Genomic DNA, 17,356 nt, shown 5'->3' with positions numbered 1-17,356 from the left:
TTGAGAGGTGGGGAGTAAGTGTCAGTGGGTACAGAACTTTCTGTGGGATGTTGAAAAGGTACTGAATTGTGCTGGCGCACGACTCCGTGGATACATGAAATCACTGAATCATACAGTTGATGTGGGTGAGTGTTACAGCCTGTGACTTTGCAGTAAAGATGCTGTGAAATAACTTACTGTGACAAGCTCAAGCCCCCCAGCTGCCAGGCAGCCCGGCCTGTGGTCGTGGGGGTGGCTTTGTCTCCGGCCTGGAGTGCACACCCTCTGCAGGCCCTCTCCTGCCTGTTGCAGGAGCTGTGTCCAGCGTGCACGGAGGAGCTGGTGGCAGGGCTGTCCGTCAGCCGCCCTGCTGACCCCCGAGCCTCGCTGGGCCGTGGGGTGGACCGCCTCTGTCCCGTGTGTGAACGTGTGCTATGCTGATGCGGCGATGGCTCTGCTCAGGCCCTGCTCTGGGGGCTGTGGCAGGGCCCCTCAGAGCCGCCTGGGCTCTGGTCAGGCTTCGTTGGGGGGGCGAGGGAGCAGGACCGCGAAGGACAGGGGGGCCGTGTGGGGGGAGCCGTTGGGACGCGCCACCCTAGGTGGTTGGGCCTATCCCCCGCAGCTGCCAGCCCGCACCCCTGGGGCCAGTTCCCTGGGTTTTGTCTGCCTGGGTGCCCATCCTGAGCGCCGGTTGGGGTTAGTGTGTGTGTTGAGGCGGGGATTTGGGCCTTAGCAGAGGTCCCCGGCCCAGGGCAGGGAGGCCTTTGCCAGAGGGGCGAGAGTCTGGGGTGCCGGAGGACGCCGGTGGGCCCGGGCGTCTGTGATGGGACTGTCTGCCCGGAGCCGACACTGCAGATGGAGGGGGTGTGCAGGGCGGGGGGGCCCCGAGCAGAGCCGTGGGGAGCTGCCGGCTCTTGGGCTCCTGCCGCGGCCCTGGGCTCCTCTGCTCTGCCCTGGTGGCCTCTCTGCTGTGTGGACAGCGCTCTGCTTCCTCTCCTGCTGCTGTCTCTGGCCCACAGCTTGTGAGCTGGGCTTGCTCCACGAAGGGTGTGTCCAGATTGTGTTCTGGGGTCAGCTGCCATCCTGGCCTGTGGGGGCGGGTGGCTGGGCAGCAGGGCCTGGGGTGCTCAGCCACGGGGAGGGGGCGTTCGAGGGGGAGCGTGAGCTTGTTAGGGACGTTGTTTTAGCGCCAGGCTGGCGGGCCTCCCCGGAGCGCTTTGCAGACACCCGCGCTCAGGGGCCTTGAGGGGGCGCCCGGCCGACCCCGGTCCTGGGGCGAGGCTGTTCCGGGGTGGGGAGGGGCACCTCATGGCCCGTGGCGTCGTGGGCAGTTCGCATCCACGGTCCCTGCATCGCATTTTACTGGGACACAAGCGAAGAGGGAACCTCGTGCGCGAGGAAAAGGGCCTGTCTTCCTGCGGCCCCCCGAGGCTGCGAGGCAGGCGCGGGGCGCGGTCCGTGTAACACGCCTGCGGGTCGCCGGGCGGTTGGGAACGCGCGGTAACGTCTCGTGTTGTGTCCTAGGGCGGCGGCAGATCCATCACCTGGGGAACCAGCTGCAGCTGAACCAGCACTGCCTGGACACGGCCTTCAACTTCTTCAAGATGGCCGTGAGCAAGCACCTGACCCGCGGCCGCAGGATGGCCCACGTCATCGCCGCCTGCCTCTACCTGGTGTGCCGCACGGAGGGCACCCCGCGTATCCTTTGGCCCGGGCCTCGCGGAGGCCCTGTCTCGGCTCCGCCTCCCTCTGCCGCCGCGCGGGCTCTGGGCTTCGAGGCCGGTGCGCGTGTGTCACGGGGACACCTCGTTGGCTGGACGTCTGGACGGACCCCGGGCTTTCAGGGCTTTCAGGGCGGGGCGGCTGCGTGCCTGCCCCCTCGGCCTTGGGGCGGATGCTGGGGGCCAGGCCGGCGTCCGAGGCCCACCCCCCGGTGGGCGTCTGCCCCTCCTCGCCAGCCCGGCCCTCTGCGGGTCGGAGCCCGCTTCCTCTGCCAGCGGCCCTGGGACGCTCCCCCGGCTCCGGGCGTCGGTCCGTGTCGTCTCCCTGGCCCCCACTGCGTCTGCTCTGCCTGCCCCTTGGGTCTCTTCCCGACACCGGGCCCCTTGCCTCTCCTGGCCCCGTGAGCCTCTGAGGGTGGCCTTTCCACCCGCGCCTTGAGGACCGTCTGGCAGGGTTCCGGGTCGCACATCGGCTGCCCCAGAATTCGGACGTGGCGCCTGTGGTCTCGCACGCCCTGGCTCCGGTCCCCTGTGGGCTGGTGGGCTGCTTGCGGCCTGAAGCGCCTCCTGCCTGTCTGCGGGCTCAGAGGTCCCCGCGCGACGCCCCTGCAGCCTCTCCCGCGGTGTCCTGCACTCCGCCGTCCCACTGCCCGTCCTGGTTTCTTCTTGCTGGCCCCCCGGCTTCCAGCCGGGTCCCGGCCTCGCCCTCCTGCTCTGATGGGCGCCGCCCCCCGTGGTGCTGATCTGCCCCGCGGTGCGCGCTCCTGGGCTGCGGGCTTGGCGGCCTCTGAGCTCTCCTCTCTCGAGCCTTTGGGCTCCACTGCGGTGGCCGGGTCCCAGACACCGTGCCCTGCCCTTCCGGTTGGGCCAGCCTCAGTATCAGAATCTTTAGTAGAATGTCTCTAAAATTTTGAAACGTATCATTTCGGCATAAAAGCAGCCTTTGCTTTAGGGGGTGAAGCTCAGCGCCCTGGCAGCCCCCCCGGGGGGGGCAGGGGACCTTGTGGTCACCGCCTTGCCCTTCTCGCTCTGAGCACGGTCCCTGGCACAGGCTCTGCCCCGGTCTGGGCAGGGAGGCGGGCCGGGCTCCGGAGGTTGGGCGGCGAGGCGGGGGTGCGGGGAGCCCAGCTCCAGGGCACGGGGCAGTGCGGTGCTCCTGTGGGAGAAGGTGGCCCGGACGAGCTGGACAGGCGGGAGTCGGCCTGGCAGCCCCGCTCTTGCTCGCGTGAGGGTCCTGCTCCCAGGAGCCCGTGGTGCCGGGCCCAGCGTGCACCCCGGGGCCGGGGGCCACCCGCGCAGGCGGTGGGTGAAGCTGGACCCGGGACACAGAGGGGAGGCGCCCACACAGGAGGCCGCATGCCACGCGATGCCCTGTGGCCGTGGCCCGCCCGCAGTGCCCTGAGGGAGGGTGTTGGCGGAGATTCTGCCCCAGGTTTTCTCCGGGTGCCTCTGCTGGGGCCCGACTGAGGGGGTTTCCTCCTCGGTGACGGCAGAGCCTCGGTCGGGAGGAGAGCGGCGCGGTCCGCGGTGGTCACCGTGCAGGGTCTTCCCCTTAAAGTGCACCAGCGTGAGTGACACTTTTGGGTTTTTTTGGTCGCACCCACGGCATGTGGAAGTTCCTGGGCCAGGGAATCGAACCCATCCCACAGCAGTGACCTGAGCTGCTGCAGGGACAACACTGACATTCGAGGATTAAACCACCGGGCGGACCCAGACGCGGTCATGACACGTCCTGCTCTGCAGCGACTGCTGCCGTCTTGTGTGGACTTGTGCGGTTGGCTGGCCTGAGTCTGTCTGCTCGCAGTGTCCTTGTCAACTTAGCGTGTCCCAGTCACACGCGCCCCCCGCCCTGGAGGGTGCCCCTCGAGATCCCGCTCTGGGCGGTTCGGGGGTCTGACCCACAGAGAAGCCGCGGGGGCCGTAGGGTAGGTTCTCTGGCTCGGTTGGAACTGCAGCTGCAGTTTCTGCAGCAGACGGGAGAGCTCTCCAGACTGTGTTTCTCGTGACGTCTTCCGTGTCATTTCGAGGCCTTGCTTGGCGTAAAGTGGTCATCCATCCCCTGCAGCCCTCGTGGTGACATCCTGCTTTCACCTCCGTCTCGTGGTGGTAATTTTGCCTTTTTTCTCGGCTCTGTGTGGCTAGGGGGTTACCAGTCTCCTTTGTCTTTTTCGAGTAACAGCTGTATTGGGGTGTCATTCACCCACCAGGTGCAAGTCAGTGATTTTTAGTTCTCTTCGCAGTTAGTTGTGCAGCCGTCACCTGGGAAAGCGCTCAGCCCCTGTCGCTCGTGTCGCTGTCCTAAGCGGCCAGCAGCCTGCTTTCTGCTGCTGTCTTCTCGCTGGTTCTCCACAGTCTTGTAAACGGAGTCACGCCCTCGTCGCTGGGCCCCTGTCTTGGGTGACGCTGTGAGGTGCTGTGCCAGCTCGCGGGCCCACCAGCCGTGGCCAGGGCTCCGCGGTCTCCACATCCTCCCAGCGCGCTCGGCTTTCTTGAAGAACCAAACGTTGGCTTTGTTATTTATCTCTGCTGTACGTACATTGTATATTCCTCTGGTTTCTTTTTTTGTTACTTTCGCCTTTTAATTTCTTTGAGTTTAATTTACTGTATTTCCAGCTTCCTGAGGCAGGTATTTTTAGGTTCTTGATTTAAATTTTTCTGTTTTTCTTAATATAAGCTTTTGAGACTATTAATTTCTCTCTGGGCAGATTTTAGTTACATTGAACAGTTTGATGTGTCATGTTTATACTGTGATCAGTTCAAATCTTTCCTGATTTCCATTTTTATTTCTTTTAGATCTTTTTTTTTTTTTTTTTTTGTCTTTTGTCTTTATAGAGCCACACCGGTGGCATATAGAGGGTCCCGGGCTGGGGGTAGAATTGGAACTGTAGCTGCTGGCCTCCACCAGAGCCACAGCAATGCCAGATTTGAGCCACATCTGCCACCACACCACAGCTCACAGCAACACCGGATCCTTAACCCACGGAGCGAGGCCAGGGATCGAACCCACCAACCTCGTGGTTCCTAGTTGGATTTGTTAACCACTGCGCCACGACGGGAACTCCTCATCCATTTAGATTTAATGTGAAATAAATAAATAAATAAATAAATAAATAAATAAATAAATTTAATGTGCTTGGGAGTTCCCATGACGGCGCAGTCCTAATGAACCCAACTAGGATCCGTGAGGACGGGGCTTCAATCCCTGGCCTCACTCAGCGGGTTAAGGATCTGGTGTTGCTGTGGCTGTGGTGTAGGCCAGCAGCTGTAGCTCGATTCAGCCCTTAGCCTGGGAACCTCCATGTGTCACGTGTGCAGCCCTGAGAAAAAAAGATAATTCTGTTGAGGTGGAAGTCCAGGTCAGCAGGTGTTTTCTCTGCAACTTTGCTGCGGTTTCCCCTTTTCTCCTGCCTCCCACGGTTCCAGTCAGTGGCTTTACGTCGTCTTGTCACTGTTGGAAGGTGACACCTCCTGTCACTACCTGCCCCACCCCACCCACCCCACCCCCTGGCTGTGCCCGAGGCACGAGGAGGTTCCCGGGCCAGGGATTAAAGCTGAACTGCTGCAGAGACAACACCGGATCCTTAACCCCCCTGCTCCCGAGGGCACTCCCTACCTGTTTTTGTCTTTTTGCTATTTCTTCGGCCACCCCTGTGGCATATGGAGGTTCCCAGCCTAGGGGTCTAATCGGAGCTGTAGCCACTGGCCTACGCCAGAGCCACAGCAACGCAGGATCTGAGCCGCGTCTGCAACCTACACCACAGCTCACGGCAACGCCGGATCATTAACCCACTGAGCAAGGGCAGGGACCGAACCCACAACCTCATGGTTCCTAGTTGGATTCGTTAACCACTGCACCACGACGGGAACTCCCCCTACCTGTTTTTAAAAAGTACCTGTTTCCGGGTTCGCCTCTCTGTAGGCAGATGTGATTCTCTTTGTATTTGTCCGGCTTATTATCAGAGCCTCGGGGATTTGTGGCTTAATGCCTTTTGTCTGTTTGGGGAAAATCTTTGCACACACGGGTTCTCCCCCATTCTCTGTGTTCCCTTCCTCGAACCCCAGTCGCTTCCACGCTGGACCCTTTGATCGTGCCTCAGCTTGTGTGCCGGGCTTTCCAGCCTGGTTTTCCGCTTCACTCTGAGTCCCGTCCAGTGACCTGTCCCGAGTTGGTGCGTCCTCTCTTTGTGTCTAGCGGGTGTCAAAACCCACCGATTTACTTCCTCGATGCAGTTACAGTCTTCATTAGATTCTGTTACTAGACTCCGGATCTCCGATGAAATTCTCCGTCCCTGCAGCTCCGTGGAAGCCTTTAATAACCACACAGTGGGATCCTTAGCGTTTCTGTTTTCATTGCCTGAGTTTCTCTTGGCTTTTGGTTATTGGTCCTGCCAGCTGTCATGCTTGGTAAGTTTTTATTGAATTGCTGGATGTAGTGTTTGAAAAACTGTGGCAGCTGTGGATAATTTTGCACCCGGAGGGGATTTCATTTCCCTGCAGGCAGAGGGTGCGTGGGAAGCTAGGCCTGGGCCTTCGGAGCTGGGTGTGGGTCTGGTGTGGGCCTGGGGGCCCTGTGCACAGGCTGTTTGGCCCCCTTCTTGACAGCTGGGTCCCTCGAGTCTGCTGCCTTGGAAGTCCTTGAACTCTAGGTTGTGACTTCCCCAGGTGAGACTGCGAGCCGGGCCGCGGGTCCTCAGGGGCTGACATCGTGGTACAGGGGCTGCCCAAGCTCAGAGGCGACACCCAGCTTGTAGACAAGGTCCAGTGGGGCCCGCCCTGGGGGTGAGGGGTTCACTGTGCCCTCTGCCCGTGGCCAGACCGCAGCAGCTCGGGAGGAAGGAGCGAGGGCTGGAGTCCACAGGGCAGTTGCTGCCCTGTTGCGTGCTTACTCCCGGGGCTCTGGCAGGGCTCAGGGCCTCTGCCAGAGGCGCTCAGTGTGTGCCGGGGAGGGGGCTCGGTGTCGCTCTGCAGGTGCAGCCTCTCACCGCCAGGTCTAGCCGGTGCAGCAGGGCACGGGGTGGGGCGTGGTGTCTTGGTGGCCTTTGTCCTTGGCGGCCTCGAGCTCCTGCTGAGAAACTAGCCAGACAAGGGACATCACAGAAGCGGGGAGGGTGGCGGGTGCTGGGCCCCGGGGGGTCGAGGCCCCCGGTCCTTAGTGCTGATGGCCCTCTTGTTCCTGGAACCCACCCTCTCGTGTCAGGGCGGCCGGGAACGTGGTGCTGGCTCACGAGGCCTCCCCACCGACCCCACCCGTCACCTCGCACCCACGGCACTTCCGGCCTTCTGGACACGCATGGGCAGCCTGGGGAGTCTCCCTTGGGCGCCCGAGGAAGCGCTGCGCAAGGCCGGGTGGAGCCGCGTCGAGCCTGCTCACCTTTAACCCTCAGTTCTGTCCTCCCAGAATGTCTGTGAGCTTTTCCCAGTTTTGGAAAATGAGTCTCAGTTTCACTCGGCTCCTGTCTGCGATTGTTCTCCCAGAAGCACCGTGCAGGCCAGCCAGGGGGTCTCCTGGGCCCCGGGGTCAGTGTGGCACAGCGTGGGCTGGGGCCCTGTGGCACCAGAGCCAGCCGCACACTCTGATGGCCACACTGGCAGGAAGGGCCGGGTCTTCTGAAGGTGCTTCATCCGCTGCCCTTCTTTGAGCCGACGTGTCTCTCGGAGGAGCAGCGCTCAAGCGGGTGCTCCCTGAGCAGAAGTGCCACCTGCAGAAAATGGCAGGGACCCAAAAGGACAGGAGGGAGGCAGAGTTTCCCAGGCCATGAGCACCACGCTCGGGCTGCATCGGCTTCACACAGGCCGCTCCAGCAGCCGGGGAGGTCTGGGGTCTCTGCGCCGAGCTTGGAAGCAGCTGCCTAGCAGAAGGGGACACCATGGGGAAGGACGCCGGCTGGGGGCCAGCAGCCAGACAGGAGGCTTTTCCCCAGCCGCACAGGGTCCCCACATGCCCATTAGCTGGGGGACCCTGTGGCCCCGGGCCCCAAGGGCATTGGTGGGCTCTGCCAGGATGGGGCACGAGGGGAGTGTGGCGCCTTGTTCAGGAAGCAGCAGTCAGATCCTTTGGCTCAGGGAGGACCCTGAGCTGACCAGACACTCCGCGGACAGGGCCGGGTGCCCTGCCAGTGTCATTTCAGGGACAGCAATCATTTCAGCTTAGTTACACTTTGAATCCCAACTTCCTTTTCAAAATATGCACTCCCCCCCCCCCCCCCCGTTATTTTATCTTACTTACTTTTGGCCACACTTGCGGCGTGTGGAAGTTCCCAGGCCAGGGATGGATCTGCACCACAGCGGCGACGCGGAGCCACAGCAGTGGGGATGCTCCTTGACTGGCTGAGTCACCAGGGACTGCCCCACCCTGGTTATTTTATTAGGAAGAATCTCAAAGGTGGAGTTCCCGTCGTGGTGCAGCGGAAACAAATCCGGCCAGGAACCACGAGGAAGGGTCCGGTGTCGCTGTGCGCTGTGGTGTGGGTCGCACACGCAGCTCGTATCTGGCGAGGCTGTGGCTCTGGCGTAGGCCGGCGGCTACAGCTCCGATTCAACCCCTAGCCTGGGAACCTCCATAGGCCACGGGTGCGGCCCTAAAAAGGACAACAAAACCCTCTCAAACATGAGGCAAAGTTGGAACGCTTGCCCACTGTCGCCCCACCCTGGGGTCTGCCGTCCACACCCAGCCAGCCTGTGCTCCGCCCGCCTACCCGCCAGCCCGCCGTCAGCCTCTTCTTTTCGGCGCATTCCGAAGTGAGTTGCAGACATGTGTCCCCTGTCCCCAAGTCCTCTAGCAGACAGATGAGTAACTGGCCAGTACCAATACCTGCTTACCCTGTACAGTGAAACTGGCAGGAGGCGGTGTAAGCGTGCCGTTTGGGGAGTTGTGATGAGCACGCGCCTGCGCAGCCAGGTCTCACCCGTTCGAGGGCACTGCCCACATCTTTGCCCCGGGTCCCCAGGGCGCCCTCTAGTTCTGGAAGGCCCTGTGTGTGCGCGCTCTCTCCTGGGAGCTCAGCGTCCTGGGGCGTGTGGTGGGCATCGCTGCTTCTGTCCACCGACACCAGGGCTGTTCCCGGCCTTTGCTTTTGTGCGCGAGGCTCCCATGAAGGCTCTTCCGCAGTCTCCTTATGGTCAGAGGGTGGTGTGTGCTCGGTGTCCTGAGAGCCTGCAGGCCTCTTCCAAGGCCCTTCTGTCGTGCGTCCTGCCAGTGGGGCGTGTGGGCTGTGCCCTGGCGACCGCTGCATGGCCTTGCCAGCGCTCGCGGCCATGCTGGGCGCTGTCATTTGCTTTTCTGCGATAGCTGCCAAGGGAGCTCTTTGCTTCTCTTCGTGAAACATCTGCTCAAGACATTTGTCTGTTTTTTTGCCTTTATTTTATTTTTTGTTTTATTTTTTTCCCTTTTGGCTGCCCTAAGGCATTTTGTCTTTGTTGTTGTTGTTGTTGTTGTTGTTGCTATTTCTTGGGCCGCTCCCGCGGCATATGGAGGTTCCCAGGCTAGGGGTCGAATCGGAGCTGTAGCCACCGGCCTACGCCAGAGCCACAGCAACGCGGGATCCGAGCCGCGTCTGCAACCTACACCACAGCTCACGGCAACGCCGGATCGTTAACCCATTGAGCAAGGGCAGGGACCGAACCCACAACCTCATGGTTCCTAGTCGGATTCGTTAACCACTGCGCCACAACGGGAACTCCCTCTAAGGCATTTTGAGTTCGCGGGCCAGGGATCAGATCCAAGCCAAAGGCACAACCGAAACCACAGCTGTGGCAGCATGGGATCCTTAACCCACTGTGCCGAGCCGGGGATTGAACCCTCGTCCCAGCAGCAAGGAGCTGCTGATCCCGTTGCATCACAGCAGGCGCTCCTGCCTTTATTATTGTTGTTTTTAAAATAGACTTCATTTTTTCTTTTTTTCCTGTTTTTTTAAGAGCTGCACCCGTGGCACATGGAGGTTCCCAGGCGAGGGGCTGAATCAGAGCTATAGCTGCTGGCCTCCGCCACAGCCACAGCCACAGCCACGCAGGATCCGAGCCGCGTCTGCGACCTACACCACAGCTCACGGCCATGCCAGCTCCTTCACCCACTGAGCAAACCAGGGATCAAACCCGCGTCCTCACGGATACTAGTCGGGTTCGTTAACTAATGGCTGAGCCACGACTGGAACTCCTAGACTTCGTTTTAAGGGCGGTTAGAGGTTTGTGGCGAAACCGTGCAGAGTCTCCCTGCGGCCCTCACGTCAGCGAGCCAGGTGCTGCAGTGACGGCCCAGGACCCATGTGGGACTGTCGGGTGGTGGTGACGTGACGGCTGCCGCGGCTCGCTCGCCATCTGCGCTCCAGGGCTTTGACAGGTGACCCAGGCCGTCGTGCGCCGGAGCGGTGCCGTGCGGGCAAGGCCCTGGGCTCCGCCGCCGCGCCCTCCCGCCCGGTCTTGAGCAGCCCCGGGTCCTGTTTCTCTCTCCATCGTTGTGCCTTTTCCGCAAGGTCGTGTGGTTGGGACCTCAGAGGAGCGCCTCGGCCTCGTGTGGCTGCTCCCGGCTCTCCTCCGCGGTGTCGGCGGCCCCGCCCGCGTGTGCACGTGGCCTCCCTTGGGCTCCTTGGCGCCGTCCTCCTTTTTCTCAGAGTTCTCAGTAGCCGCGGGCTGCACTGCGGTGTCACCTGTCTCCACTCCCTGATGAAGCCCCTGCCTTCAGGGGCGGAGAGATGAGCTGGCTTCTCCTCGGGGGCCTGGGAGGTCGTGTGGAGAGCCTCGCCGCCTCGTGTGGGGCCGTGGCTTCCTTTCTCCTTGCTGTGCTGGGCCAGGCTGTCCCTCTGAACACTTGGCCCGGGCTCGGGGTCAGCGTCCTCAGGGTCTCTTTCCTAGTTCCTCCTCGGAGCCCTCGCAGACCCACGGGTCACACTGCTTCCACCTCGTTTGATGAGCTGCCCTTCTCGGTGACTTGGGCTTTATCCTTTCATGTCAGTGTCTGGCCAAGTGCTGAATCGCTTAGGGCGTACTCGGCGTCTGCTGCGCGTGAGCACAGGTCCCCCGCCTGAGTCCCACCGCTGCCCCTGGAGCATCGGGAGCCGTGAGGACAGACGACACTGCCCGGTGCCCAGTAGGTGCTCAGGGGTGCTTGCGGCATGCAGCAAGCGGGGTCGTGCACTTGCAGGGCCTGCGGGACAGAAGGCCACCCAGTGCTGGGGACAGGTGGCTGGGCGGGGCCTTGGCGCGGTAGGGACTCAGGCGTCTCCCGAGGTTCTGGTCCCCCCTGACGCGGCCCCTCCCTCTGCCGGCCGGATCCAGTGCTGAACCTAGTTCTCCAGCCGGCGTCTGCCTCCTGGAAGTTGTCAGGTGACCAGAGCCCTTGGGCCTGGGCACTGCTCCTTGACTCCCTCGCAGACATGCTGCTGGACCTCAGCGACCTGCTCCAGGTAGCCGCACCTCCTCTCTCAACCCTCTCCAGGGGCTGTGCTCCTGCCCCAGTCGGGAGGGTCCACGGGGGAAGGCCACCCAGGGCGTGGGTCTCGGTGGAAGCTGGCAAGTGGAGCGGGTGGGGAGGCAGTGGACACGGGTCACGGTGTGGTCCCGGCAGCCCTGGCCTCTGGACCAGGGCAGAGCCTCAGGTCAACTTTATCCAGGGCCGGGAGACTTAGAAAAGAAGGAAGCAGACGCACCCCGCACCTGTGTGCATTTGAAACGATACTCAGACTTAGACTCTGTCTAGAGAGACTGGCTTCCTGCGAGGGGCACGGTCTCAGGGTGGGGGCAGCACCAGGGTGGGGCCCCTGCCATTCTGCCTGTGTCCCTGGTGGTGGCGCTGGGGCAGGCCCGTCCCTGGGCCCTGGGGTTGGGCCCTGTGGTGATCACCAGTGGGGACTCAGGAAGAAAAATAATGCCATCGAAAGCAGAGGTGACGGCAGTGTGGGGACTCCCGCAGAGACCCATGAACTCTGCGCCCCCCCCCCCCCCCCCCCCCCGAGAGCAGCTCCCGCCCAAGCCTGCGCTGTGCTGCTGGGCGGCAGGGCGACTCCCGTGTCTCTGATGCCGCCTGTATTTGTCCTCCCAGCTGTCCTTATGAACGGCATCTCTCAGAAGTCCTGCTGCAATGTGCTGGGGTCAGGCTAAAAATAATCCCTTGGAATCATGAAAATCCAGCCCCCCGTGTGCTGTGCTTGGTGAGCAAGGCCACTCGGCCTGGCTTCTGTCCTGTTGACTTCCCAGGACAGACAGGAGCGAAGGCTGGAGCCGAAGTGCTCGGGAACTTCCAGGAGTTTCCTGCTTCATACCCTGGGACGTGGGAAGCAGCTGCTTGAGGCGGGAGAGGGTGACAGGAGTCCTGGAGCCCCTGGGAATGGCCAGAGCCCAGGGGCAGGTCACTGCCGGCTGGCGAGACCGCCCAGACTTTGCTTCGGACTTTTAACACTTCGGGGGGAGGGGGGTGCGTCTGGCCCCCTGGGCCTTGGCAGAGCCCAGCCTGGGCACTGGGAGCGTGTGGGGTGACACGGCAGCTGTCCCCCCTGCCCGGCCTCACACTGGCCTTGACACGTCCCTGCCCTCTGGCACTGTCTTCCTGGGGCTGGGACAGGCCGGGCACTCACAGGGCAGGTGTTTCTCCACTGGACGGTGGGTGTGGAGTGTGCCTCTTGGGCGAGCATCCCTTGGGGGCTCGCTTCCCTGCCCGGGGCTGGCCGCTTGGACAGGGTTGGCGGGCGGGCCGGGCTCAGGGCTGGCTTCATCCCCGCTCACACACGCACAGCAAGGTTAGGCTTCCTCCAGGTGGCACGGACGCAAACACCCCCTTTGGCTGGAGCTGGGCGGGACCACACACACCGAGGCAGGAGGCCCCTTTGTCCCCTCTTACAGTGTGGCTGACACAGGCCCTCAGCTGCCTGGGCCACGGCCCCTCAGAGGGAGGCCTGAGTCCCATGAGCAGGGCTGGGGAAGAGGTTGTGTCGGGGCCCGAGGGGTGTGGGGCCGTCTCCTGCTCAGGCTGGGGTGGCGGAGCCCACAGCTCGGGCCTGAGGTGAGAGCTCGGTCTTCAACCGGCTCTGCAGGCCAACCCGTCTTCCCACCAGTGCTGGACGGTTCCTTGAGAGCCTGTCACCAAACCCCGCTCCGTAGCCGCCGCCCCACAGGCTGCCCAGCCCTCGGGCAGGCTCTTAGGACAGTGTCTGGCCAAGCCCCGGGCTCAGGGGCGCCGGGGGTCTGCACCCGCTGCTCAGCCCATGCCCTGCTGGAGGGACGCGGGTCGGGTGGGCTCCGCGGGAGAGACCCGCGCTGGGAGCCATGGCGGGTGGTGAGGTCTGCAGAGACCCCCGAGGACACAGACGAGGACCCCCAGGGAGCCCCGAAGAACGAGCGGGAGAGTGGTGGGCGGCAGAGCCTGCAGGCCTGGCAGTTTTCCTTCGCAGCAGGTTCACGTGTTGCCAAGGTCGCGGTGGAGTCTAAAAAGGCCACCTGGGCGCAGGGAGGGCCCTGGGTTGTGCTGTGGGGTCCTGGGGGCCGGCAGGGGCTTTCAGAGACGGAACGATGAAAGGCTGACACACTTGCTGCCCACCAGCGCCTCGCCTTCCTCAGCTGTGGTTTCTTCACGACAGGTGAACGTTTACGTGCTGGGGAAGACGTTCCTTCTTCTGGCGAGAGAGCTGTGCATCAACGCGCCGGCCATAGGTACCGCAGGGCACGCTGGCACCCAGCGCTCGGGGGTGGGGGAGGCAAGTGCGAGGGCAAGGACCCCCCCCCCCGCCAGGTAAGAAAGGCCCCTGAGAGGGGCCAGGAGCCCAGCAGCATGGGGGTTCTTTCTTTTTTTTCCTTTTTCTTTCTTTCTTTTTTTTTTTTTTTAGGGCCGTACCTGTGGCATATGGAGGTTCCCAGGCTAGGGGTCCAATCGGAGCTACCGCTGCCGGCCACAGCCACAGCCACACCAGATCTGAACCACATCTGGGACCTACACCACAGCTCACGGCAAAACCCATTGAGCAACGCCAGGGGTCGAACCCGCATCGTCACAGTTACTGGTCGGATTCATTGTTGCTGCGCCACAGCGGAACTGCCATGGGGGCTGCCTCTGGTTTAGGACCAGCATGCCGGTGGTCGGAGGCAGGTGTAGAGGGAGGGAAGCAGGGACACCTGGAAGGGTACCCCTGGCAGCGCGGTGCCCCACAGACTGGCCATGACTGGAGCTGGGTCTGCCCGGAGGGGCTGCCCCCTCCCCCGCCTGTTGTCTAGAAGCCTGTCTCTGCACGCTAAGGAGGCAGGATGTGGGGCCCGGGGGGGTGGGTGGGGTGCAGTCCCAGAACACCCACGGCACTGGGGGATGCGAGAAGACACAGCCAGCAGGAGAGCGGCAGGGAGACACTGGCTGGGGTGGTCTGCTCCCAAGGGGCTGCAGCCCCGCGCTGAGGGCCACAGGGCCTCCCTCTGGGGCACACGCTGAGGCTTCCCCGAAACAGCCACTGCCGAGGCGTTTGCGGCCTGAGGACGGGCAGCCCGCCCATGCAGGAGCCGGTGAGCCTGAGCTGCGTTTGTTCCCAGGGGCTGGGGCCCCCCCTGGCAGAGAACCCCCACCCCCACCCCCACCGGAGGACTTCAAGCGGCTAGGGATAGTTTAGGACGCGTTCGCGAACAGGTGGGCCTCTGGGGACTCCCCGCTAAGCGCCGTCAGGGCCGAGGTGTCCTCTGTGTGTGTCAGTCCTGGGAGACGGCGGGCGCCCCGCTTCGAGACTCACGGTCGCTAGCTGCGTGTGCCTCTCATTTTGTTAAAACTTTATTATGAAAATCCACTTAAATAGCTGACGTACTTTAAGTGATGTTTCCACTTTGGATTTGAAGAGAGGATCCGAAGCCTAGAACCACCTAGAGGAGAATCCAAGAGGCTGGGAGGGGTGGCAGAGCCCTCAAAACAGGCGCCACTGGGAGGGAACTGGGCCTGCCTCGTGCCCCCCAAACCTGCCCTCCACCTGAGACGTGCACCCCAGCGTACAGGAGATGCCAGCGGGCTCAGCGGCCAGAATCCAGAGACCCAGGCTCCGGCCACGTAGGAGCGGGTCTGTGTCACGCCTTCGGCCACAGCGGCTCCCGAGAGGCCCGGGCGCGGGGCCGTCAGGCGGCGGCGAGGCGGCCGCAAGCGGCACGGCGCCTCAGGCGTAGAAGATGAGCTCGGGGATCTGCCCGCCCTGCACCCCCGTGCCGTTGGTGCTGTCCGAGGAGCACTGGAACTGGAAGGCCACCTTCCCGCACTGCACCTCCGTCATGCCCTCCTGCCCGAAGTAGCTGAGCTCGCTGCCGTCCAGGACGGCGCTGGCCGTGTAGAAGGTGTCCTGCTCCACCTGCACGGGGTGCTCGAACCAGACGGGGAAGGTGCTGCTGGAGCCGTCGGAGACGAACTTGGTCAGGTTCTGCGCCAGGACCACCCCCAGGCGCTTGAGCTCGATCTTCACGCTGTACTCGGCCTTCCCCGAGCTGGAGCCGTACAGGCCCAGCCCCGCGATGAACACCCTCCTGTCCACGGCAAACTGGATGCTGTCGCAGCGCCCCCGGTAGCGCCACTGGTTGCTGCGGTAGGCAGAGGACTGGAAGCGGTGGCACCTCTGGGGGGCCAGGCCTTTCCTCTTGGTCAGGGGGAACTCGAGGAGGGGCTTGTTGGCCGCCGTGTACCACAGGAAGATGTTGTGGGTCTCCTCCAGCGTCAGGATGTCCGACTGGGCGGCGCCGTTGGCGAACTCCTCCAGGGTCATGGTCGGAATCCGGACCAGGTACAGGGCCGGCCCCAAGACGTGCCTCTTGTTGCGGGGGGTGGCGGGCAGGCCCTGCCTCTTGCACTCGGCCTCGGCCCAGCTCAGCACCGCCTCGAAGACCACGGCCTCCTTGGCGTTGAGCGCCTCCCGCATCACGATGATCTCCAGCGTCTGCCAGTCGATTTCGCAGAAGCCCTCCGACCTGAGGGCCATCTCGGCCTGCGCGTCGATGACCTCCCAGCAGCGCTGGGTCAGCTCGGGCTCCTCGAACAGCCGGCTCTGGGACAGCAGCACGCAGGCGTTTTTGGCTTCCAGGCTCGTCTCCAGAAAGTTGACACAGGCTTTGGCCAACGCGGGCACAATGTACTTCTTGGCGGCGTAGAGAGTGGCCAGCACCGTGTCGGCTTCCAGGTCGATCTCGTCGCTGTACATGTACCTAGGCCGGAGGCGGCGCCAGGTCACAGGCTGCGAGGGACACGCCGCCCGGCACCCGGGTCTGGGAGGGGAGCCCGCCCGCCCCCGGGGCCTCGTGGACCTCAGGCCTCCCCCTCGAGCTGAGCCGGCTTACTTCAGCAGGATCAGAAAGGCCGCGGGCTCCACGTCAGGAATGTGGATCTCGGACTTGACTTCGGCCAGGTCCCCGTAAAACATGGCATAGAAGACAGAGCTCCCCACGGCCAGCACGTACTGTGGACGAGAGAGCGCGCCCTGAGCCCGGGGCCCTGCGCGCCCCCGGCGGCTGCCACGCCCGGGCTAGAGGACCGGCCGCCTCTGGGAGCTCAAAGGGCCGAGCCTCTACCAACCTTGTGGGCAGGCACCCTGCGGGCCGCGCCCGGGGGCCCCACGACGAAGTGCACGTCGGCCATGAGCTCGTTGTTGAACATCAGCGCGTTCCTGCAAAGGGCAGAGGCACACGGCTCGGGGCTGGGGGCGCGGCGCGGCGCGGGGCGGGGGCGCGGGCAGGGCCGGGGCGGGGCGGGCGCGGCCTCACCTCTCGCGCAGGGTCGGATGGAAGGACTGCCAGTTCGGGCTCTCCAAGTTGTTGTTGTCCGGCGCGGGCGGCTCGGGCGCAGGCGGAGGCGGGGCGGGCAGGGGGGCGCTGGGCCGGCCCTTCCTGCCCGCGGCGGCGGCGGTGGCGGCGGCGGCGTTGCTGTTGGCGATGTCCGTGGCGGTGGCGGTGGCGGCCGCGGCGCCGGCGGGCGCGTAGAGCTCCGCGGCCATCTTCGCGGGCAGGGCGGCCTCCGCGCGCGGGGGCCGCGCGCCGTGCACCCTCGCGACGCGGCGGGGCCTGGGTGGCGGCTCTGCGAGCACCAGGAGCGCGGTGAGGCACTGCGCCACCCGGCCGTGCAGGCAGGCCAGGGGCAGCAGCATGGGGCCGCGGCGGCCGGGGGCGCGCGGTGGCGGCCTGCCGGGGGCGGCGGGCGCGGCTCCCTCGGGCCGCCCCGCCCGCCGGCCTGAACCTCCAGCTCGCCCGCACCCGCACCACCGCGCCGCCCGCGCGTCACGGCCCGGCCCCGCCCCGCGCGGCCGACGTGCGCGCCTGTCGCCCCGCCCCGCGCGGCCGGCGTGCGCGCGCGCGCGCGGCCCCGCTCCCAAGCCCGGCCCGGCCTGGCCCCGCCCCGCCGGCGGAGTTGCGGCAGGGGGGGGGCGCGGAGCCGGCAGCCCGCGTGGGCACCGAGCGGGTTGGTGGGGGGCTGTTCTGGGCGGGGGCGGGGGCGCGGTCAGGGGAGGGGTCCCTGGGCCTCACCCACCCTGGGTCCCTCTCTGGCTCCCCGAACCGGTCCGATGCTGTCTCACTGATGGTCAGGGGTGTGGAGCCGAGTCAGGTGTTTGTGGGTCATTTTTATGTCCCTGGAGAAACGTCTCGTCAACCACTTTGCCCACGTTGGAATCGGCTTTTGTCCTTATCGAGATTTAGGCGTTCTCTGCGTTTTCGGGAGGTTAAGGTCTTAG

General features: G+C 64.0%; 2 protein-coding genes across 6 annotated transcripts in view; one reads left to right on the top strand and one right to left on the bottom strand.

The window, feature by feature from the left end:
- BRF1 (BRF1 RNA polymerase III transcription initiation factor subunit) overlaps positions 1–17,356 on the top strand; it is a 52,260-nt gene that overhangs the window by 18,856 nt on the left and 16,048 nt on the right. For 2 of the 4 annotated variants that reach the window (XM_047797335.1, XM_047797334.1), the window contains exons 3-5: positions 1,504–1,677; positions 11,067–11,098; positions 13,265–13,337. The exons of 1 other annotated variant lie outside the window; for it this stretch is intronic. In XM_047797335.1, the coding sequence (XP_047653291.1) occupies positions 1,504–1,677; positions 11,067–11,098; positions 13,265–13,337 (279 nt within the window). Of the gene's footprint in view, positions 1–1,503; positions 1,678–11,066; positions 11,099–13,264; positions 13,338–16,701; positions 16,725–17,356 lie in introns of those variants that run through there. One more of the 4 variants, XM_047797336.1, reaches the window with a different exon arrangement.
- BTBD6 (BTB domain containing 6) lies at positions 14,418–16,789 on the bottom strand. 2 transcript variants are annotated; one of them, XM_047797340.1, is made up of 4 exons: positions 16,395–16,789; positions 16,207–16,297; positions 15,972–16,090; positions 14,418–15,839 (listed from the first exon to the last, which is right to left on the bottom strand). In XM_047797340.1, the coding sequence occupies exons 1-4, from the start codon at positions 16,772–16,774 to the stop codon at positions 14,807–14,809; spliced, it is 1,623 nt and encodes a 540-aa protein (XP_047653296.1). In that variant the 5' UTR covers positions 16,775–16,789; the 3' UTR covers positions 14,418–14,806. The 2 variants fall into 2 exon arrangements, with proteins under 2 accessions (XP_047653296.1, XP_047653297.1); XM_047797341.1 differs by lacking the exon at positions 16,207–16,297 and having other exon boundaries at positions 16,395–16,521.

Source organism: Phacochoerus africanus, chromosome 9 (genome assembly GCF_016906955.1).
Source record: "Phacochoerus africanus isolate WHEZ1 chromosome 9, ROS_Pafr_v1, whole genome shotgun sequence".
Taxonomy (NCBI): domain Eukaryota; kingdom Metazoa; phylum Chordata; class Mammalia; order Artiodactyla; family Suidae; genus Phacochoerus; species Phacochoerus africanus.
The sequence above is the reverse complement of the archived record's forward strand: the minus strand, read 5'-3'. Positions and strand labels throughout refer to the sequence as shown.

Excerpts from the sequence above, each read along its gene's own strand:
- BTBD6 (XM_047797340.1), bottom strand. The coding sequence starts at position 16,774 with ATGCTGCTGCCCCTGGCCTGCCTGCACGGCCGGGTGGCGCAGTGCCTC. Across the intron at positions 16,298-16,394 it reads CATCCGACCCTGCGCGAGAG|GAACGCGCTGATGTTCAACA; the intron begins GTGAGGCCGCGC and ends TGCCCTTTGCAG. Across the intron at positions 15,840-15,971 it reads GCCTTTCTGATCCTGCTGAA|GTACATGTACAGCGACGAGA; the intron begins GTAAGCCGGCTC and ends CCTCCGGCCTAG.